The following is an 18,847-nucleotide window of genomic DNA, read 5'->3' as shown; positions in this document are numbered from 1 at the left end:
GTGGGGCTTTTTTTTTTATTACAAGAAAAAAATAACATTACCCACTTTACCCTTCTATGTTATGTAAGGTTACATGTCTTGATATAAACAGTTTATTAAAATCTAAAAATTACATTTTTTTATATATATATATATATATATATATATATATATATATATATATATATATATAATTTATTAAAATAAATAAATGTATTTACAATTCATTATTAATTTTTCTTTCATATGTTAACCATTCAAAAAAGAGAAAAAAATAATAATTTTCTACATCATAGAATTAATAAATATGCAGAAAATAAAATCAATTGATTTACAATGAAAAAATAAAACAAAAATATAATAATTATTTTTGTGGGGCTTTTTTTTTTTTTTTGCTTGTTTTGCAGAAGAAACCTCAGATGGCGTCAGCAAGTCCGTTCAGCGCGCGTTTGCGTCCATGCTGGGAGAAGATGACGGGGGGGAGGAGGAGGATGAGGACGATGAAGGGGACGATTGTTCTGAGCAGCTCTCTGCCGGGGACGTCTTTGCTCTGGAAATGCAACTGGACCGAGAAAACAAGAAGATGATGAAGGTAATCCGTTAGGAGACGGTTTTCCTCCAAATCCCCCCTTCCTAGCACAAATGCTATCCCCCCAAAATCCCCCCTTCTAGCATAAATCCTCCTCCCAAATCCCCACTCCTAGTATAAATCCCCCCAGTACATATACTTTTTTCCCAAGTCCCCTCTTCCAGTGTAAATCCTCCCCCAAATCCCCCCTCCTAGTACATATCATCTCCCCCAAATCCTTGCCTCCTAGTACAACCCCCCCCCCTCCAAATCCCCCATCCTAGCATAAATCCCCCCCCCCAGTACAAATGTCCCCTCCTAGTGTAAATCCTCCTTCCAAATCCCCACTCCTAGCATAAATCCCCCCCAACCCAGTACATATACTTTATCCCTCAATCCTTCCCTTTTTTAGTACAAATCCTCTCCCCTCCCTAGTAAAAATCCTCACTCCAAGTACAAATTCCCAGCCTATCGCAAATCCTCTTTCGTGAATTATCAGAACGGTTCCATTGAATAGAGCGGTCCGCGACTTGTCAGGCGGCTCAGTCGCCTGACGGGTCGCCCCTGTGTGAACCGACTTCTAAGGAGACTGATAACCCACATAATTGTGTAAAAGAGCTTAAAAAATCCAACGGAAGCAAATACAACAGACCCTTTCTTTACCATCCCTTTTCATTGAAAGTTTTAAAGACCATCAACGCGAGTCCTAAAGACCATCAACGCGAGTCCTAAAGACCATCAACGCGAGTCCTAAAGACCATCAACGCGAGTCCTAAAGACCATCAACGCGAGTCCTAAAGACCATCAACGCGAGTCCCAAAGACCATCAACGCGAGTCCCAAAGACCATCAACGCGAGTCCCAAAGACCATCAACGCGAGTCCCAAAGACCATCAACGCGAGTCCCAAAGACCATCAACGCGAGTCCCAAAGACCATCAACGCGAGTCCCAAAGACCATCAACGCGAGTCCCAAAGACCATCAACGCGAGTCCCAAAGACCATCAACGCGAGTCCCAAAGACCATCAACGCGAGTCCCAAAGACCATCAACGCGAGTCCCAAAGACCATCAACGCGAGTCCCAAAGACCATCAACGCGAGTCCCAAAGACCATCAACGCGAGTCCCAAAGACCATCAACGCGAGTCCCAAAGACCATCAACGCGAGTCCCAAAGACCATCAACGCGAGTCCCAAAGACCAGACCATCAACGCGAGTCCCAAAGACCATCAACGCGAGTCCCAAAGACCAGACCATCAACGCGAGTCCCAAAGACCATCAACGCGAGTCCCAAAGACCATCAACGCGAGTCCTAAAGACCAGACCATCAACGCGAGTCCCAAAGACCATCAACGCGAGTCCTAAAGACCAGACCATCAACGCGAGTCCCAAAAGACCTTCAACGCGAGTCCCAAAAGACCTTCAACACGAGTCCTAAAAGACCTTCAACACGAGTCCTAAAAGACCTTCAACACGAGTCTTAAAAGACCTTCAACACAAGTCCTAAAAGACCTTCAACACGAGTCTTAAAAGACCTTCAACACAAGTCCTAAAAGACCTTCAACACGAGTCCTAAAAGACCTTCAACACGAGTCCTAAAAAAACCTTCAACACGAGTCTTAATTCCCTGATAAAGGGGTCTCCTGGAACCCATGAAATAAATTGTCAATTTTATGGCTACTGCTATTATTAACTTGAGTTACATTTTTGTCAATAGGCTTTTAATCACGTCAGATGTGTATTGCATGTCTAAAGCCCGTCAACACAGGTCCTAAAGCCCGTCAACACAGGTCCTAAAGCCCGTCAACACAGGTCCTAAAGCCCGTCAACACAGGTCCTAAAGCCCGTCAACACAGGTCCTAAAGCCCGTCAACACAGGTCCTAAAGCCCGTCAACACAGGTCCTAAAGCCCGTCAGCACAGGTCCTAAAGCCCGTCAGCACAGGTCCTAAAGCCCGTCAACACAGGTCTTAAAGCCCGTCAACACAGGTCCTAAAGCCCGTCAGCACAGGTCCTAAAGCCCGTCAGCACAGGTCCTAAAGCCCGTCAACACAGGTCCTAAAGCCCGTCAACACAGGTCCTAAAGCCCGTCAACACAGGTCCTAAAGCCCGTCAACACAGGTCTTAAAGCCCGTCAACACCAGTCCCGAAGCCCTGATGAAGGTGCCTCTTAGAACCCATGAAATGTATTGGCTGTTTTATGGCTACTGCAAAAATAAATTGTGCCTGGACTACATCCTCTGTGTTGTTCTTCCTTTTTGCAGATCTCATTGGTTGGATACATAAAGTGTATTTCTTGTAGCATATTTTTTACAAAAATCTTATAAGTTCAGCCCTGAACCGGCCCCTGATGATGTCTGCATGAACCATTGATGCGTTTGTTCATTTTACCGACATTTACCTTTTTTTGCTTCTTTTGCATTAGGCTAGAAGGCCGCGCAGCAAACTGCCGAGAGCTCTCAGGGGCCTCATGGGAGAGGCCAACATCCGCTTTGCTCGGGGAGGGCGGGAGGAAGCCATTATGATGTGTATGGAAATCATTAGACAAGGTACGCACTCTCTCGGCTTCAATGTAAATCTTTGTTTCGGTCGCTGTACGAAGGAAAGACGCATAAACCACATAATTGTGTAAAGGAGCTTAAGGAACTTTTTGTGGCGTGTTTTTGAGGTTCTACTGATTGCATCGAGGATCAAATGTTGAAATGTTTTTATAGAAAGTGCATTATGTTGTCAGAGGAAACCAAAAAAAAAAAACAACAACCGGCATGCCTAGGAGAGCCTTCATTGGTCCGCCAGATACAAAGATCTACTGAAAACGCAATCCAACGGATGCAAAGACAACAGACTCTTTCTTTACTATCCCTCGTCATTGCGCAAGCAGCAGACTGACCAACCTCACCACCACGACACTCCTATACACTATATTACCAAAAGTATTGGGACGCCGGCATTTACACGCACATGGGCCCGGATTCAGAAAGGACATACGACGGCGTATCTCCAGATACGCCGTCATATGTCTGAATGAGCGCCGTCGTATCTATGCGACTGATTCTAAGGCCCCATACACTCGAGAGGATTTATCCGCGAATACGGTCCAGCGGACCGTTTCCGCGGATAAATCCTCTCGAGGATTTGAGCGGATTTCCATGCGATGGAGTGTACACACCATCGCATTGAAATCCTCTGGCGATGACGTGTCGTGCCGTCGCCACGATTATGACGCGGCGACATGCGCGACGCTGTCATATAAGGAATTCCACGCATGCGTCGAATCATTACGACGCATGCGGGGGATCCCTTCGGACGGATGGATCCGGTGAGTCTATACAGACCAGCGGATCCATCCGTTGGGATGGACTCCAGCGGATAGATTTGTTTGGCATGTCAGCAAATATTTATCTGCTGGAATCCATCCCAGGGGAGAAATATCCACGGAAAAAGATCCGCTGGAGTGTACACACCATAGGATCTATCCGCTGAAACCCATTCGCTGGGATTTTTCAGCGGATGGATTCTATCGTGTGTATGGGGCCTTAGAATCAGTTGCGCTTGAATTCGGCCAAGATACGACTGACGTAAGTCTCCTACGCCGTCGTATCTTGGGGTGCATATTTACGCTGGCCGCTAGGGGCGCTTCCGTATATTTCCGCGTTGAATATGCAAATGAGGTAGATACGCCGATTCAGAAACGTACTTGCGCCCGTCGGATTTAGCTACGCCGCTTACGTAAGGCATCGGACCGGCGTAAGTTTACCCCTCATAAAGCAGGGGTAAGTCATGTTAAGGTATGGACGTCGGAACAGCGTTGTATTTTACGTCGTTTGCGTAAGTCGTACGTGAATGGGGATGGGCGTAGGTTACGTTCAAGTTGACTAAGCATTGAGCCGGCGTAACTTAGGAAGAAAATTTGACGTGATTCTGAGCATGCGCCGTTGGTTAGGTGCGTCATTTACATGGGGTCACGATTCATTTCCATACAACACGCCCCCTACCAGCCTACTTTGAATTACGCGGGCTTACGCCGGCCCATTTACGCTACGCCGCCGTAACTTAGGGCGCAAGTTCTTTGTGAATACGGTACTCGCCTCTCTAAGTTACGGCGGGCGTAGCGTATATGAGATGCGCTACGCCCGCCTAAACTTTAGCCATTCTTTCTGAATCTGGCCCATGAACTTTAATGGCATCCTGGCCTTAGTCCGTAGGGTTCAATATTGGGTTGGCCCCGCCCTTTGCAGCTATAACAGCTTCAACTCTTCTGGGAAGGCCGTCCACAAGGTTTAGGAGTGTGTCTGTGGGAATGTTTGACTATTCTTTCAAAAGCGCATTTGTGAGGTCAGGCGCTGATGTTGGATGAAAAGCCCTGGCTCGCAGTGTGCACCCTATCAGGTTGAGGTCAGGACTCTGTGCAGGCCAGTTCAAATTCCTCCACCCCAAACTCGCTCATCCATGTCTTTATGGACCTTGCTTTGTGCACTGGTCCAAGTCATTTTGTGGAGGGGGGATAATGGTGGGGGGTTGTTTTTCAGGGGTTGGGATCGGCCCCTTAGTCCCAGTGAAGAGAATTCTTAAGACGTCGACATACCAAGACATTTTGGACAATTTCATGCTCCCAACTTTGTGGGAACAGTTTGGGGATGGCCTCTTTCTGTTCCAACTTGACTGCGCACCAGAGCACAAGGCAAGGTTTATAAAGATATGGATGAGCGAGTTTGGGGTGGAGGAACTTGACTGGCCTGCACAGAGTCCTGACCTCAACCCGATAGAACACTTTTGGGATGAATTAGAGTGGAGACTGTGAGCCAGGCCTTCTTGTTCAACATCAAACATTCCCATAGACACACTCCTAAACCTTGTGGACGGCCTTCCCAGAAGAGTTGAAGATGTTATAGCTGCAAAGGGCGGAGCCAACTCAATATTGAACCCTACGGACTAAGACTGGGACGCCATTAAAGTTCATGTGCGTGTAAAGGCAGGCGTCCCAATACTTTTGGTAATATAGTGTATACTAAAAATAAAAATGTGTAACTCCCCAGGATGGTGCCTTCTGGTGGTTGACAGTCCATCTCACGTCACATACCTGTGCTTCATCATAAGGCCCCGTACACACGACCGGATCGATCCGCTGGGATTGATCCGCGGATCAGTTACAGCAGATAGATCCGGTGGTGTGTACGTCCTAGCGGACATTTCCCAGCGGATAAAAATCCAGCCGACGGATTCCCAGCGGATAAAAATTTCTTAGCATGCTAAGAAATCTATCCGCTGGAATCCAGTCCAGCGGACTGATCCGGTCGTCTGTACAGACTCACCGGATCAGTCCGTCCGCTCCCATCCCTCGCATGCGTCGTAATGATTCGACGCATGCATGGGAAGTATTTACCTTCCAGGGTCGCGCACGTCGGCGCGGCGCGGCACGTCACCGCGGATGTATTCCGTGGGGATTTTGATCCGATGGTGTGTACAGCCATCAGATCAAAATCCACCAGAGGATTTATCTGCTGGAAACGGTCCGGCGGACCGTTTCCAGCGGAAATCCTCTCGTGTGTGTACAAGGCCTTACACGTTCTCATATGTGGAGCAGCAAGAACTCCTCTTTGTACACGTGTGTACATTGTTACGGTGCTTAACCCTCTGGTTACTACATCTCTGTACCACAATGATTACTCTATAACGTTATAACACAGGGTGCATTAAGAGGACACAGGGGCACACTAGAGTCACGTGGGTCACCAAGTGACACAGGATGCTAAGGGGTCATGGGGGAACACTAGATGCTCTAAGTCATAGGATTCACAGAGTGACACAAATTGGTCAGGGTGTGCTGAAATGCCAGGGGTCACGGGTGACATTGCATGCCCAGGGTGCTCTGAAGTCACAGGGGTAATGGGGGAACATTATGTGCTCTGGAGTCCCAGGAGTAATGGGGGGACACTGGATGCACAGGGTGCTCTGGAGTCACAGGTGGAACTGGATAATCGGGGTGCTCTGGAGTCCCAGGAGTAATGGGATGACACCAGTTGCTCAGGATTCTATGGAGTCAGGCCCGTCGCTACAAGGCAGGCAAACCAAGCAATTGCTTGGGGCCCCAAGTAGGGCCCTTGCTTGCTGCGCTTCCTACAGCCTTCCTACAGCGCTCTATAGAGAGCCTGCAGCACTGCTGCCTCAAGTCGTCACTTGACGAGGGGGGGGGCTGATGGTATGGTGGCTTCTGATGTGAAGGGGGAGCCCTGATGGTATGGAGGCTTCTGATGTGAAGGAAGAGCCCTGATGGCATGGGGGCTTCGGATGTGAAGGGGGAGCCCTGATGGTATGGGGGCTTCTGATGTGAAGGGGGAGCCCTGATGGTATGGGGGCTTCTGATGTGAAAGGGGAGCCCTGATGGTATGGGGGCTTCTGATGGTATGGGGGCTTCTGATGGTATGGGGGCTTCTGATGTGAAGGGGGGAGCCCTGATGGTATGGGGGCTTCTGATGTGAAGGTGGAGCCCTGATGGTATGGGGGCTTCTGATGTGAAGGGGGGGCCCTTATGGTATGGGGGCTTCTAATGTGAAGGAGGAGCCCTGATGTTATGGTGGCTTCTGATGTGAAGGGGGGAGCCCTGATGGTATGGGGGCTTCTGATGTGAAGGGGGGAGCCCTGATGGTATGGGGGCTTCTGATGTGAAGGGGGGAGCCCTGATGGTATGGGGGCTTCTGATGTGAAGGGGGAGCCCTGATGGTATGGTGGCTTCTGATGTGAACGGGGGAGCCCTGATGGTATGGAGGCTTCTGATGTGAAGGGGGGACCCCTGATGGAATGGGGGCTTCTGATGTGAACGGGGGAGACCTGATGGTATGGAGGCTTCTGATGTGAAGGGGGGAGCCCTGATGGTATGGGGGCTTCTGATGTGAAGGGGGGAGCCCTGATGGTATGGGGGCTTCTGATGTGAAGGGGGGACCCCTGATGGTATGGTGGCTTCTGATGTGAAGGGGGGACCCCTGATGGTATGGTGGCTTCTGATGTGAAGGGGGGAGCCCTGATGGTATGGGGGCTTTTGATGTGAAGGGGGGAGCCCTGATGGTATGGTGGCTTTTGATGTGAAGGGGGGAGCCCTGATGGTATGGTGGCTTCTTATGTGAAGGGGGGGAGCCCTGATGATATGGAGTCACAGGGGTAATGGGGTAATACAGGATGCTATGGGTGCACTGGAGTCACAGGTGACACTGGATTCTCAGGGTGCTCTGGAATCGCAGGGTAATGAGATGACATTGGATGCTGAGGGTTCTCTTATGTCACATAGAGTGAGTGCTCAGGGCTCACTGGAATGCCACTGGAGTTACAGGAGTAATAGGGTGATGCATGCTCATAGTGCACTGGGTTTTACAGGTGACACTTGATTATCAGGGTGCTCTGAAGTCACAGGAGTAATGGGGTGACATTGGATGCTCAGGGGACTCTGGAATCTCAGGGGTAATGGGGTGATGCTGGAAGCTCAGGGTGCTCTGGAGTCACAGGGGTCACAGAGTGACACTGGATGATCTATGACTCCAGTGCACCCTGAGCTTCCAGCATCACCCCATTACCCCTGTGACTCCAGTGCACCCTGATCATCCAGTGTCACCCCATGACCTCTGACTCCAGTGTCTCTCTATGACTCCAGAGCACCCTGGAGTCATAGAGAGACACTGGATGATCAGGGAGCACTGGAGTCACAGGGGTAATGGGGTGATGCTGGAAGCTCCGGGTGCTCTGGAGTCAGAGGTCATGGGGTAATACTGGGTTCCCAGGGTGCTCTGAAGTCACAGGGGTCATGTGGTCACACTGGATGATCAGGGTGCACTGGAGTCACAGGGGTAATGGGGTGATGCTGGAAGCTCGGGGTTCTCTGGAGTCAAAGGTCATGGGGTGACACTGGATGATCAGGGTGCACTGGAGTCACAGGGTTAATGGGGTGACACTGGAAGCTTGGGGTGCTCTGCAGTCACTAGGTGACACTGGAGACGCAGAAGATACTCCTGCAGGGGGCTCGGCCTGGGCATAGTGTTGCATTACCCGAACATCTAGGTACACACCGCTTTACATATTAAAGCCGGGACCAATTAGAAGAGCTGCCCCATGAATGCCTCCAAGGCTGGTGCTCCAGGTGACACACACCGGGGGGGAGACCCGGGGCTGGAATGTAGGAGAGGAGAACGTCACAGAACATTTTTATGAGATCTCTCTATGGGCAGGTTCCTTCCAGGCATACGGTGCGTTGAATTACTCGCACTTGCCGCATGAGCCATGGAACTGGCAATGTCCACTCTTGATGACCCAACAAATGGTCATTGATGTGTTTTCGGGGCCTACTTGTCAACTTTTCTGCTTTTCCTTGTAGCTCCTCTGGCCTACGAGCCTTTCTCCACTCTGGCGATGATCTATGAGGACCAGGGGGACATGGAGAAGTCTCTGCAGTTTGAGCTGATCGCTGCCCATCTGAACCCCAGTGATACTGAAGAGTGGGTGAGACTGGCAGAGATGTCCTTGGAACAGGATAACATCAAGCAAGCCATCTTTTGCTACTCCAAAGGTGAAATAATAATGGCGCCATTGATTCCTCCTCGTCCTTGTTATTTTATGTAGTTTGAAGTTACAGAAGAATTTTTTTTTCAGTGTTCTGTCCTCCTGGGTACAACGCTCATGTAGTACTTTGTCCCATGTTCCTACGTTCTTTGTAAAGCTGGTTATGAAGCTGGACAGGGTGCCCAGCCCCGGGGTCCCAGGCTGTTCATAGGTAGCTAAGGGGGGCGGCTACATTAATAGTCGGTGCCCAGGGCAAGCGGCGGCAAGAGGAATGCACGGGGAGGGGGGGGAACAAGCAGCCATCTCCTTGCTAACTATGGGGTAGATTCAGTAACATTTGCGCAGTTTTTATGTAGGCGCAGGGCACTGTTTTTGCCCTTCGCCCCCGCAAATTTTCTGCGCTACCCTCGATTCACGGAGCAGTAGCTCCGTAAATTGCGTGGGCGCTCCGGCAAAATGCCCGGCGTAAGCGCGCGCAATTTAAATGATCCCGTAGGGGGCGGGAATCATTTAAATTAGGCGCGTTCCCGCGCCGAGCGTAAAGCGCATGCTCCGTCGGGAAACGTTCTCGACGTGCATTGACGCAAATGACGTCGCAAGGACGTCATTTGCTTCAAAGTGAACGTGAATGGCGTCCAGCGCCATTCACGATTCACTTACGCAAAGGATGTAAAAGTTAAACCTTGCGACGCGGGAACGATGGGTATCCTTAGCATTGGCTGCCCCTGCTTTTAGCATGTGCAGCCTTACGCGAAACCCGCCGTACGCAAACGACGTAAACTGCGTACGCAGGGCTCGCGTAACGTTGTGAATCGGCGGTAGTATGCAATTTGCATACTATACGCTGACCACAACGGGAGCGCCACCTAGCGGCCTGCGTAAGAATGCAGCCTAAGATATGAGGGCATAAGAGCCTTATGCCACACATATCTTAGGCTGCAGTCGGCGTAACGAGCTCTCTGAATCAGGAGAACTCGTTACGCCGGGGGCAAGTAAGCAATTGCGCTGTGTAACTATGGTTACACAGGCGCAATTGCTTTTTGAATCTGGGCCTATGTTTTCAAATGGCTTCAGAGGGTGGGCAAACCGACAACATTGGTAGCGAGGGGACAGCAACATCAATAGTAGGTGCCCAAGACAAGTGGTGGCAATGCAAGGGGGGAAGGGCATGCCAGCAAATGCAGCCATCTCCTTGCTAACTGCATTTCTCTTTGGAAGGCTATGGAGGGTTGGGTGGCATGTCCAGCCCCAACCACCCCTGGCCATTCAACAGCGTCAGTAGCAAGGGGACGGCTGCATTAATCGCTGGTGCCCAAGGCAAGCGGAAGCAAGAGGAATGCAGAGGGGGGCTTGTCGGCATTCCTTATGCTGATGCTTGTCTCAGGCAAGTGCTTGGAGCCGAGAAAAGCAGCCATCCCCTTGCTTACTCCATTACAAACGCTAGTTTTACCAGAACGAGCGCTCCTGTCTCATAACTTGCTTCTGAGCATGCACGTTTTTTTCACGTCGTTAAAGCTCACACACTACCATCTTTTACGACGTTAAAAACGTTGTGAAAAATTAGAGCATGTTCGAAATTTTTAATGCCCATTTTTTACATCATGAAAAATGCTCTGGAGCCCACACACCATTGTTTTTAATGACATTAAAAAAAAACAGCATTTTTTACATCCCGAAAAACGGTCGTGTGTACGCGGCATTAGAGTACACTGCTGGTGCTCACCTTAAAATGTGCTTTATTATCTTCTTATTTAATATATATATATATATATATATATATATATATATATATATATATATATATATATAATGTATATTATAAAAAAATATAATATGTGTGTCTGTGTATGTATGCATGTATGTGTATGAATGTATGTGTGTGTGTATATATATATATATATATATGTATATGTATATATTTATATATATATATATATATATATATATATGTGTGTGTATATATATATATATATATATATATATATATATATATATATATATATATATATATATATATATATATATATATATATATATATATAATTATATAAAAAATTATTATAGTTTAGTGTATATTTATTAAGTTATATTATTTATTTATATTTTAATAGCGCAAATTATCTCAATCATCATCATAATATTTAATATAATAAATATATAAAAAAATATAAATACATAATAAAACCTATTGATAAATATATAGTAAACCATAATAAAGAAAATTGTATATATATGTTTTATTATGTATTTATATTTTTATATATACTTATTATTTTATTTGGAAATATAAATTAAATATTATAATTGAGATCAAGTGTGTATATATAATATATATATTAAGGCCCGGATTCACATACATTGGCTCATATTTATGGCGACGTAGCGTATCGAATATACGCTACGCCGACGCAGCGCAGAGAGGCAAGCACCGATTTCACAAAGTACTTGCCTCCCAAACTGCGCTGGGTTCCCTCGGCGTAAGCCGGCGTAAGTGGAAGTGGGCGTGAGCCATGCTAATGAGGCGTGACCCCATGCAAAGGATGGGCTGAGTGCCATAAGGAAACGAATAACGAACGGCGCTTGCACCGTCCCGTGGACGTATCCCAGTGCGCATGCTCGGAATCACGTCGGAACTACTCCCTAAGATACGACGGATCACTGCCTACGGCGTGAACGTAACCTACGCTCAGCCCTATTCACGTACTACGTAAACTACGTAAATTATGACGGCTCTGTTCCCTAGTCCATACCTTAGCATGAGTTGCGCCTCATCTATGGGGAATAACTTTACGCCGGATGTACGACTTACGCAAACCGCGTATATTATGCGCCGGGCGCAAGTACGTTCGCGAATCGACGTATCTCCCTCATTTACATATTCGAATAGGAAATTAATAGGAGCGCCAGATGCGTCCAGCGTAAATATGCGCCCACGATACGACGGCGTATGAAAGTTACGTCGGTCGGATGAAGCCTATTTTCAGGCGTATCTTGGTTTCAGAGTCCGGCGCGTAGATACGACAGCGCATATTTACACTTACGCGGGGTGTCTCGAGATACGTCGGCGTAAGTGCTTTGTGAATCCGGGCCATACATTTTTTAATTTAGTTTGTATATGTTTTACCATATTTTTATTTATATATATACTTTGTGCAGCAATCCATCTTTTTCATGTGTGTGTGTGTGTATATATATAAAATCAGTTTTCTGCCTGCATGTTGTTGCGTTGTATCCATTACTATCCATAGATGAGCACATGAGGTCGTTTTGTTCTCTAGATATTGTAATGTAGAATGATTGATGTTGCATTTTTTACAGCGCTGAAGTACAACCCTACAAACGTCCGTTACCTGTGGGAACGATCGAGCCTTTATGAGCAGGTGGGAGAACACAAACTGGCCATGGATGGATACCGCCGGATCTTGAATCTTTTGTCTCCGTCCGATGGAGAACGCTTCATGCAGCTGGCAAGAGACATGGCAAAGTACGTCATTGTAACCGGTTTCTCTTAAAAGCAGAACTTCACGGATGATATATTTTGCATAGTTACATTGGGCCAGCTTGGCACAGTGTATATGTGATACCCAGGGCCGCCATCAGGAATTATGGGGCCCCTTACACAGCTTTAAAATATATATAAAAAAAGGGGGGGTAGCCATCTGGGGCCCTGGGGACCTCTGGGCCCTTTAATAAAATAAAAAAAATAAAAAAATATATATATATATATATATATATATATATATATATATATCTCTTAATAAAAAAAAGGGGGGGGGGTTTGCCACATGGGGCCCTGGGGACCTCCTGAGCCCTTTAATAATAAATAAATAAATAAATATATATATATATATATATATATATATATATATATATATATATATATATATATATATATATATATATATATATATATATATACACATACATACATACATAATCAAAAAAAGAAATAAAATATTAAAAAAAAAAAATATTTTTTTTATAAAAAAAAAAAGGGGGGTTTCCATCCGGGGCCCTGGGGACCCCCGTACCCCTAAAAAAAAAATGGCCCTTTAATAAAAAATAAAATAAAAATATATTAGAAAAAATATATATTTTTTTAATAAAAAATAAATAAAAAAAAGGGGGGTTGGCATCTGGGGCCCTCCGGACCTCTAAAAAAAAAAAAAAAAAAAAATTGGCTCTTTAATAAAATATAAAATAAAAATATATATATTTTTTTTATAAAGAATAAATAAAAAAAAGGGGAGTTGCCATCTGGGGCCCTGTGGGCCCCTGGGGACCTCCGACCCCCCTAATGGCGGCCCTGGTGATACCTGATCACCCTCTGTGTGAAGTGTAGGCCCGAGCTACTGCATTGATGGACCGTGGTCCGGGTCATGCCGTGCAACTTTCCCTTTTGAACTCCTTGCATTTTTCTCAGTGAACGCAAGGGGTCTTCTGATTGGACAAGGTGGAGAGAAGGCGTAGTGATGTCATTATCTGCACCTCATCCAAGTTAGAGAGTGCTTTGCATTTTGCCAGGCTATGAACATTGAAGCATCTGTAAATCCTTGACAGACAGTACATTTTAAAACAAGCTTTCATTACTCTATGTAGCTACAAGCACTATGAAGCACTATAGATGGCACGGGAGAGCCCGGAGAAGCACCGGATGGCGGCGGGAGGGGGGGTGGTGTCCCCTCCCGCCGCCTATAAGAACGATCTAGTGGAGGAACTGCCGCTATGATCATTCTTATGTTGCACAGAATCGCCGGCAGAAGAGAAGGATATCTGAATGATGCCTCTAGCTGCAGGCATCACTCCGATATCCCCCCACAAAGCCCAGGACGTCATATGACGTCCACCCAGGATGGGAGATCCGATCTGTGGACGTCAAATGACTATGGGCGGGTATTGAAGTGGTTAAAAACCGTGTAAAAATAAATAAAATCTAGTAAAAATAAATAATTAAACGTTTTTTTTTTTAAGTGCCCCGTCCGGACGAGCTCGCGCGCAGAAGCGAACGCATACGTGAGCAGCGCCCGCATATGAAAACGACGTTCAAACCACGCATGAGCAATAATTCTAGCTCTAGACCTCCTCTGTAACTCAAAACATGCAACCTGTAGAATTTTTTTAAACGTCGCCTATGGAGATTTTTAAGGGTAAAAGTTTGTCGCCATTCCACGAGCGGGCGCAATTTGGAAGCGTGACATGTTGGGTATCAATTTACTCGGCGTAACATCATTTCTCACAATATAAAAAAAAATTGGGCCAACTTTACTGTTGTCGGTGAATTTTTTCTAAAAAAAAAAAAAAGTGCGCTTGTAAGACCGCTGCGCAAATACGGTGGGAGAATAAGTAATGCAACGACCGCCATTTTATTCTCTAGGGTGTTAGAAAAAAAATGTATAATGTTTGGGGGTTCTAAGTAATTTTCTTATGAGCACGACTGTATTCCAGAAAAAAATGATAACCACCAGACCTAAAAATAAAAAATGGCGCTGAACATGCACGTTGATAGACGGTATTCATGTATTGATCTGATTAGATTGATTGATTGGGTTTGATCATCTTTTTCCCTGCAGGAGTTATTATGAAACGAACGACGTCGCCTCGGCCATCGTCATCATCGAAGAAGCTTTTTCCAAACACCAGAATCTGGTTGCGATAGAAGATGTGAATATCGCGGCGGAGCTCTACATCTCCAACAACCAGTATGACAAAGCTCTGGAGGTGAGTCCGCTACGACCTTTACCATCTTCCTGCCCAGGCCCAGCATCCCTTTAACCACTTCCTTACTGGGCACCTAAACCCCCTTCCCTCCATGCCCAGGACAGTTTTCAGTAAGGTTGTCTCGATACCACTTTTTAAGGACTGAGTACAAGTACCGATACTTTTTTTTCAAGTACTCGCCGATACCGAATACCGATACTTTTTTTTAAATGTGTCCCTAAATGCAGCCATGTCCCCCAGAAATGCAGCCTTGTCTCCCCACAGATGCAGCTATGTCCCCCCACAGATGCATCCATATCCCCCCATATCCAGCCATGTCCCCCCCCATATCCAGCCATGTCCCCCCCCATATGCAGCCATGTCCCCCCCCATATGCAGCCATGTCCCCCCCCATATGCAGCCATGTCCCCCCCATATCCAGCCATGTCCCCCCATATCCAGCCATGCCCCCCCCCATGCAGCCATGTCCCCCCATATGCAGCCATGTCTCCCCATATGCAGCCATGTCTCCCCCCCATATCCAGCCATGCCCCCCCCATGCAGCCATGTCCCCCCATATGCAGCCATGTCTCCCCCCATATCCAGCCATGTCCCCCATATGCAGCCATGTCTCCCCCCCATATCCAGCCATGTCCCCCCCATATCCAGCCATGTCCCCCCCATATCCAGCCATGTCCCCCCATATGCAGCCATGTCTCCCCCCATATCCAGCCATGTCCCCCTTACCTGCATCCCCCTGCCGCCGACTGCTTAATACGCATGGGGAACATTACAGCTTTGATTTGAATAGCTGTAATGATTCGCGCCGCGCTGCGTATAGACACTCCCCCCTGCTCAGGATTGGACAGTTCACCCGAGCAAGGGGCAGTGTCTATACGCGGCGCGGCGCGAATCATTACAGCTATTCAATTGAATGCTGTAATGTTCCCCGCCCGTATTAAGCAGTCGGCAGCAGCGGGGATGCGGCGTAACTGGCGGCGGGATGCGGCGTAACGGCGGCGGGGGGGGGGGGAGTATTCTATTTTGGTATCGGGGGTATTTGCGGGAGTACGAGTACTCCCGCAAATACTCGGAATCGGTCCCGATACCGATACTAGTATCGGGACAACCCTAGTTTTCAGCTTTCAGCGCTCTCACTCTTTGAATGACAATTGCGCGGTCATACAACACTGTACACGTGGGTTTTTTTTTCTTTTTTTCCCCCCAGAAATAGAGCTTTCTTTTGGGGGTATTTGATCACCTCTGCGGTTTTAATTTTTTGTTTAAAAAAATTTAAAAAGACCAAAAAAATAAATTATAAAACAGTTTTATATTTTGTTATAAAATTTTGCAAACTGGTAATTTCCTTTCCTCCTTCATTGATGTACGCTGATGACTGCACTGATGGGCATTTATGGGCGGCATTGGTGGGCACCGATAAGGCGGCACTGGTGGGCAATGATAGGTGGCACTGGTGGGCACTACGAGGTGGCACTGGTGGGCACTGAGAATTGACACTATTAGGTGGCACTGATAGGTGGCAGTGATGGGCACTGATCGGCACTGCTAGGTGGCACTGATGAGGCACTGATTGCCACCACTGGTGGGCAATGATAGGTGGCACTCGTGGGCATTGATAGGTGGCACTGGTGGGCACTGATGGGTTGCACTGGTGGTCACTGAGATTTGACACTATTAGGTGGCACTGATAGCTGGCAGTGATGGCCACTGATGGGTGGCAGTGATGGGCACTGGGTGGCAATGATGGGTACTGATCAGCACTGCTAGATGGCACTGATGAGGCACTTATTGCCACCACTGGTGGACATTGATAGGTGGCACTCGTGGGCATTGATAGGTGGCACTGGCAGGCAGCACTGATAGGCGGCACTGGACAATGATAGGTGGCACTGGTGGGCACTGAGAGGTGGCACTGGTGGGCAATGAGGTTTGACACTATTAGGTGGCGGTGATGGGCACTGTTGGGTAGTAGTGATGGGCACTGGGTGGCAGTGATGGGCACTGATCAGCACTGCTAGGAGGCACTGATCAGGCACTTATTGCCACCACTGGTGGGCATTGATATGTGGCACTTGTGGGCATTGATAGGTGGCACTGGCAGGCGGCACTGGTGGGCAATGATAAGTGGCACTGGTGGTGACTGAGATTTGACACTATTAGGTGGCATTGATAGCTGGCAGTGATGGCCACTGATGGGTGGCAGTGATGGGCACTGGGTGGCAATAATGGGCACTGATCAGCACTGCTAGATGGCACTGATGAGGCACTGATTGTCACCGCTGGTGGGCATTGATAGGTGGCACTCGTGTGCATAGATAGGTGGCACTAGCAGGCGATACTGGTGGGCACTGATGAGGCGGATGTGCCTCTTCCTCTTCGGGACCGATGTCCCTTGCACAAAACCCGGCGATCGCTTCCCTGGCGCGGGGAGCGTGCAAAGAGAAGGACGTCTATTGACGGCCTCCCGGCAAAGTAGATCCACACTGTAGCCGTCATTTGGCTACAGTGTGGGAAGGGGTTAAACCAGGGGGGAGGCAACCTCGGCCCTCCAGCTGTGGTGAAACTACAAATCCCATCATGCCTCTGCCAGTCATGCCTGTGATTTTTCAGGGTCTTGCAATGTCTCATGGGACTTGTAGTTTCAAAAGAGCTGGAGGTTGCCCACCCCTGTGATGGACCAACACAAAGTGTCCCATCATTGTGAAGTGGAAGGAAAATGATAAATGATACAAATAAACATGTGAAAAGTGTGTGGGGGGGGGGACATTTGTATGGCGCCCCCCGGAGTCAATACTTTGTAGAACCCCCTTTCTCTGCAAGTCTTTTTGGGGGTGTCTCTACCAGCTTTGCACATCTAGAGAGGGACATTTCTCCTCCATTCTTCTCTGTAAAATATCTCAAGCTCTGTCAGGTTGGATGGAGAGCGTCTGTGATCAGCAATTTTCAAGTCTTGCCACAGATTCTCAATGGGATTTAGGTCTGGACTGTGACTGGGCCATTCTAACACATGAATCTGCTTTGATCTAAACCATTCCATTGTAGCTCTGGCTGTACTTTAGTATCGTTGTCCTGCTGGAAGGTGAACCTCCCCCCCGGTCTCAAGTCTTTTGCAGACCCTAACAGGTTTTCTTCTAAGATTGTCCTGTATTTGTCTTCATCCATCTTCCCATCAACTCTGACCAGCTTCCCTGTCCCTGCTGAAGAAAACATCCCCACCACATGATGCTACCAACACCATGTTTCACGGTGGGGATGGTGTGTTCAGGGTGATGTGCAGTGTTAGTTTTCCCCCCACACATAACGGTTTGCTGTTGGGTGTCATGTGACCAGAGCACCTTCTTCCACATGTTTGCTGTGTCCCCTCCCCCACATGTTTGCTGTGTCTCCTCCCCCACATGTTTGCTGTGTCCCCTCCCCCACATGGCTTCTCACAAACTGCAAACAGGACTTCTTATGTCTTTCTTCCTCCAATGTCTTTCTTCTTGTCTCTTCCATAAAGGGCAGATTTGTGGAGAGACCACTAATAGTTGTCCTGTGGACAGATTCTCCCCCCTGAGCTGTGGATCTCTGCAGCTCCTCCAGAGTTACCATGGGCCCCTTGGCTGCTTCTCTGATGAATGCTCTCCTTGCCCGGCCCGGTCAGTTTAGGTGGACGGCCACGTCTTGGTAGGTTTGCAGTTGTGTCATACTCTTTCCATTTTCCAATGATGGATTGAACAGAAGCTCTGTGAGATCTTCAAAGCTTGGGAGATTTTTTACTTTATAACCTAACCCTGCTTTATACTTCTCCACAACTTTATCCCTGACCTGTCTGGTGTGTTCCTTGGACCTTCATGATGCTGTTTGTTCACTAAGGTTCTCTAACAAACCTCAGAGGGCTTCACAGAACAGCTGTATTTATACTGAGATTAAATTACACACACAGGTGGACTCTATTTACTAATTAGGTGACTTCTGAATTGGCCCGGTATTGAGGTAGTTATTAAATAATAATGAATAAATATTTTATTTTATTATCGTACATGTTTCACTTCTTATTGG

The 18,847-nt window shown here is 47.4% G+C and overlaps 1 protein-coding gene across 2 annotated transcripts in view; it reads left to right on the top strand.

Annotated features, from left to right (window-relative positions):
- GTF3C3 (general transcription factor IIIC subunit 3) overlaps window positions 1–18,847 on the top strand; it is an 81,237-nt gene that overhangs the window by 9,509 nt on the left and 52,881 nt on the right. For both annotated transcript variants that reach the window (XM_040322759.1, XM_040322760.1), the window contains exons 4-8: window positions 387–571; window positions 2,970–3,093; window positions 8,904–9,095; window positions 12,407–12,572; window positions 14,659–14,806. In XM_040322759.1, coding sequence (XP_040178693.1) covers window positions 387–571; window positions 2,970–3,093; window positions 8,904–9,095; window positions 12,407–12,572; window positions 14,659–14,806 — 815 coding nt within the window. The remainder of the gene's footprint in view (window positions 1–386; window positions 572–2,969; window positions 3,094–8,903; window positions 9,096–12,406; window positions 12,573–14,658; window positions 14,807–18,847) is intronic.

The sequence above is a fragment of the Rana temporaria genome, chromosome 9 (assembly GCF_905171775.1).
Source record: "Rana temporaria chromosome 9, aRanTem1.1, whole genome shotgun sequence".
Classification (NCBI taxonomy): Eukaryota; Metazoa; Chordata; class Amphibia; order Anura; family Ranidae; genus Rana; species Rana temporaria.
The sequence above is the reverse complement of the archived record's forward strand: the minus strand, read 5'-3'. Positions and strand labels throughout refer to the sequence as shown.